The 4,252-nt window shown below is 54.4% G+C and overlaps 1 protein-coding gene across 1 annotated transcript; it reads left to right on the forward strand.

Moving 5' to 3' along the window:
- The first annotated feature begins 262 nt into the window (after window positions 1-262).
- LOC128138229 (olfactory receptor 14A16-like) lies at window positions 263-1,201 on the forward strand. Its single transcript, XM_052779539.1, has one exon. The coding sequence runs from the start codon at window positions 269-271 to the stop codon at window positions 1,199-1,201; it is 933 nt and encodes a 310-aa protein (XP_052635499.1). The 5' UTR covers window positions 263-268.
- Window positions 1,202-4,252: the final 3,051 nt, after the last annotated feature.

The following is a 4,252-nucleotide window of genomic DNA, read 5'->3' on the forward strand; positions in this document are numbered from 1 at the left end:
CTGACAGACACCATTCCAATAAACCCACTGCTACAAAGCAGGGCTGACTCCTTGGCAGCCAATGGGCAGAGGGCCTGATCCTCACGGCACACTCAGCCAGCAACTACCAGAGCTCCATCCACAGAGATGAACAGATATCTCGCTGAAATGGAAAAAATTTGGTGAACAAGTATTATGAGAAATGGCTTTGATTTTAATCAGAGAATAACACCCTAACTTGTCACTGCCCTTGCCTCCTTGTTCAGTGCTCCACACTCAGAGACAGCAGATGTCCAACAGCAGCTCCATCAACCAGTTCCTCCTCCTGGAATTTGCAGACACGCGGGAGCTGCAGCTCTTGCACTTCTGGCTCTTCCTGGGCATCTACCTGGCTGCCCTCCTGGCCAACGGCCTCATCATCACCGCCGTAGCCTGTGACCACTGCCTCCACACACCCATGTACTTCTTCCTCCTCAACCTCTCCCTCCTCGACTTGGGCTCCATCTCCACCACTGTCCCCAAATCCATGGCCAATTCCCTGTGGGACACCAGGGCTATTTCCTATGCAGGATGTGCTGCACAGGTCTTTCTGTTTCTCTTTTTGATGTCAGCAGAGTTTTATCTTCTGACTGTCATGGCCTATGACCGCTACGTTGCCATCTGCAAACCCCTGCACTACGGGACCCTCCTGGGCAGCAGAGCTTGTGTCCACATGGCAGCAGCTGCCTGGGGCTGTGGGTTTCTCAACGCTGTGCTGCACACTGCCAATACATTTTCACTACCCCTCTGCCAAGGCAATGCTGTGGACCAGTTCTTCTGTGAAATCCCCCAGATCCTCAAGCTCTCCTGCTCAGATGCCTACCTCAGAGAAGTTGGCGTACTTGGGATCTCTGCCTTTATTGCATTTGGGTGTTTTACTTTCATTGTGCTGTCCTATGGGCAGATCTTCAGGGCTGTGCTGAGGATCCCCTCTGAGCAGGGACGGCACAAAGCCTTTTCCACCTGCCTCCCTCACCTGGCTGTGGTCTCCTTGTTTGTAAGCACTGGCATGATTGCCTACCTGAAGCCCCCCTCCATCTCCTCCCCATCCCTGGACCTGGTGGTGGCAGTTCTGTACTCAGTGGTGCCTCCAGCTGTGAACCCCCTCATCTACAGCATGAGAAACCATGAGATCAAGGATGCCCTGAGAAAACTAATGACTGGATGCTTTCAGAAGCAATAAAGTTCCTGTTGTTTTCTGCATAGTACTCATATCTCATTACAGGCCCATCCTGTCTTCTGGTGGTTTTTTTAGGATAATTTTGGGTTTTGAGTGCATTTTTTGATTGCTCTTTTTGCTTTGTTTTACTTATCTGAATTCTTTCCACAAAGAAATGCCTTTATTCCTCCGGTTTCTAATCCAAAGTTTATGCAGCTTTTGTATGCCCTAGGGGCTGTGCAAATGAGGAGCCATACCCTCTGTGTGTTTAAACAAAATAAAGGGCCCTGCAGTGACTTGGTTTTTTTGAGATCCTTCCTGCAACACCTCTGCAGCTGCAGGGAGCAGTGCCTGTGTGCAGAGGGGAAGAAGAAAAGAGTCCCGGCACAGCAGCATTGCCAGGGAGCACCAGCGCTTGGTCTTTCCCGAGCTGCTCTCTTCCCACTTCCATGCTTTCCTTCTGAACCCTTGGGTTGGTGGAACGCCTGAGTGCTCTTCAAGCTTGGTTGCAGTCCTGCTGTGTGGCAGGCCTGTGACCGCAGGCAGGACAGGCAGTGGGCACTTGTGTGACAGAGCTGGCCTCCATTGCAGCATTTCCGTCATACAAGGGGATCTCCTCAGGCCTGTGCCACGGATGCCCCGCACTCCTGGGGCTCAGCCCTCTCCACCCCCGAGGAGCTGCTGTGCCCTTCAGAGGGTCTGGGGCTGTGGGGTGAGTGCCCAGAGCTCTGCAGCACCCTGTGGTGGGCACTGCTGTGGGGCCAGCCCAGACTGGGCTGTGCTGGGGAGAGGGCAGGGGAGGTGGAGAAAGGTCAGAGGAGGTGGGAAGAGTTCATGGGGAGCTGGTCTGTGCTGGAAAGTGCCCAGGAGAGAAAAATATCACTGTATAGCTTGCAGTGTGTGACCATGCAGGGGCAGGACTCACATGGGGGTTTTGTCGTTCAGAGACAGGACTTGTGGCAAGCATGGAAGACATGCAGGTGTAGGGGAGAGGAGGAGTCTGGTCTGTGCGTTTGGTGGTGTGGACAGACAGGGAAGGTGGCTTAGGGCCTTTGTCACTCCCAGCATCTCTTTTTGGCCATTTGCAGCACTTGGCGGTAACCCCAGTTTTACAGGTGAGTTTTGCTGTGAGGCTATCTCCATCTTCCTGCTGGGCCAAGGGCTGGTTTGGGGGAATGGACAGCCCTGCCCAGCCTCGCTCCTTCCCCAGACCCTGGCAGACACTGGAGAAGAGCTGTCTGCAAAACCCCATGTAGGACAAGGCTGCGGCAGGGCAGGGGTCGGGTGCTGGGGAAGCTGCAAAAGTAGGAGGGTCATGGGGGAACTGTGACCTGAAGGCCGTCATAGGGATCACAATGGGGGGAACTTTCCCACCCCTGACTCTACCTTCTCCCATGCTGTGCCTGCAGAGTGGGGCTGTAAGACCACGTATGGGCAGTGGGGCTGGGCCAGCATAAGGACAGGCCATTGACATGGGCCATGAAGCAGCTGCCAGGAGGTGTCAGCAAGGACAGGTCCAAAGCAGGAATTTCTGTTGCCTTTGTTGTGGAGGTATGTGTGTAGGAAAAGAAGAGCTCACCTGGAGATGCTGGTGGCAACGGAATTCAAAAGCAAACAGAAGAGCTTTGGTCACTTCTGAAAGACCAAGGCTGAACAAGGAAAATGCAGGGCTGCTGCTGACTGGGAAAGGTGGTTTAATAACAGCAGACACAGCTGGGGCTGAAGGAATGAATGCCTGCTGTGCCTGAGTCTTTACTGAAATGGTGTCCAGGCCCCTGTGCTCAGGGAAAGGCTTCAAGGAAGAGGAGAGCATGCATTGGCATGAAACTCGGGAAATCCCACAAGGACAGATGCCAGTCTCTCTCCCTGCAGGGGACTAACCCTGGCAATGACACAGGCGGGGGGCTGCCTGGCTGGAAGGAGGTGTTTTGGAAAGGTCTTGGTGGACAGTGAGATGGACAGGATGCAGCCGTGTGCCGTGGCAGCAAGGAAGGACAGGAGCACCCTGGGCTGTACAACCAGTAGCACGGCCAGGTGATGGAGGGGAGGGATTATACCAAACACTGTGTCCAGATTTCAGATCCCAGTACAGGAAAGATGTCGGCAAGAAGGAGCCAGTTTTGCAAAGGACCCTCATAATGGTCCAAGGCAGGAGCACTTTACCTGTGAGGAGAGGCTGAGGGAGCTGGGCTTGTCCAGCCCGGAGAAAGGAAGATCTTGGGCGAAACATGTAGCAGCATTGCAGTGTTCCCAGGAAGACTGAGTCAGGCTCATGTCCATGGTACAAGACACAAGCACAAGAGGCAATGGGCTGAAAGAAGGGGGTTAGTGTACATACACAGAAATACATTTCCAGCATTTCCTTTTCCACGTGCCTCCCTCACCTGACGGTGGTCTTCCTCTTTATCAGCACTGCCATGTTTGCCTACCTGAAGCCCCCCTGCATCTCCTCCCCATCTCTGTACCTGGTGGAAGCAGTGTGTATTGGGGTTGTGTGGCAAGGTTTGGGTATCAAGGGTGTTGAAGGCGTGACTTCTGTGAGAAGCTGCTGGAAGATTCCAGTATGTCCGACAGAGCCAATACCAGCCGGCTCTAAGACAGACCTGCCGCCAGCCACGGCCGAGCCAATCAGCGATAGTGGTAGCGCCTCTGTGATAACATATTTAAGAAGGGAAAAAAGTTGCAGGACACAGAGAAACAGCAGCCGGCGAGAGAGTGAGAACATGTAAGAGAAACAACCCTGCGGACACCAAGGTCAGTGAAGAAGGAGGGCGAGGAGATGCTCCAGGCGCCGGAGCAGAGATTCCCCTGCAGCCCATGGGGAAGACCATGGTGAGGCAGGCTGTCCCCCTGCAGCCCAGGGAGGTCCACGGTGGAGCAGATATCCACCTGCAGCCCGTGGAGGACCCCACGCTGGAGCAGGTGGGTGCCTGAAGGAGGCTGTGTACCCCTGGGAAGCCCACACTGGAGCAGGCTTTTGGCAGGACTTGTGGATCTGTGGAGAGAGGATCCCACAGACCAGGTTTTCTGGCAGGACTTGTGACCCCGTGGGGGACCCATGCTGGAGCAGTGTGC

Source organism: Harpia harpyja, unplaced genomic scaffold (assembly GCF_026419915.1).
Source record: "Harpia harpyja isolate bHarHar1 unplaced genomic scaffold, bHarHar1 primary haplotype scaffold_118, whole genome shotgun sequence".
In the NCBI taxonomy this organism is placed as follows: domain Eukaryota; kingdom Metazoa; phylum Chordata; class Aves; order Accipitriformes; family Accipitridae; genus Harpia; species Harpia harpyja.

Excerpts from the sequence above, each read along its gene's own strand:
- LOC128138229 (XM_052779539.1), top strand. The coding sequence starts at position 269 with ATGTCCAACAGCAGCTCCATCAACCAGTTCCTCCTCCTGGAATTTGCA.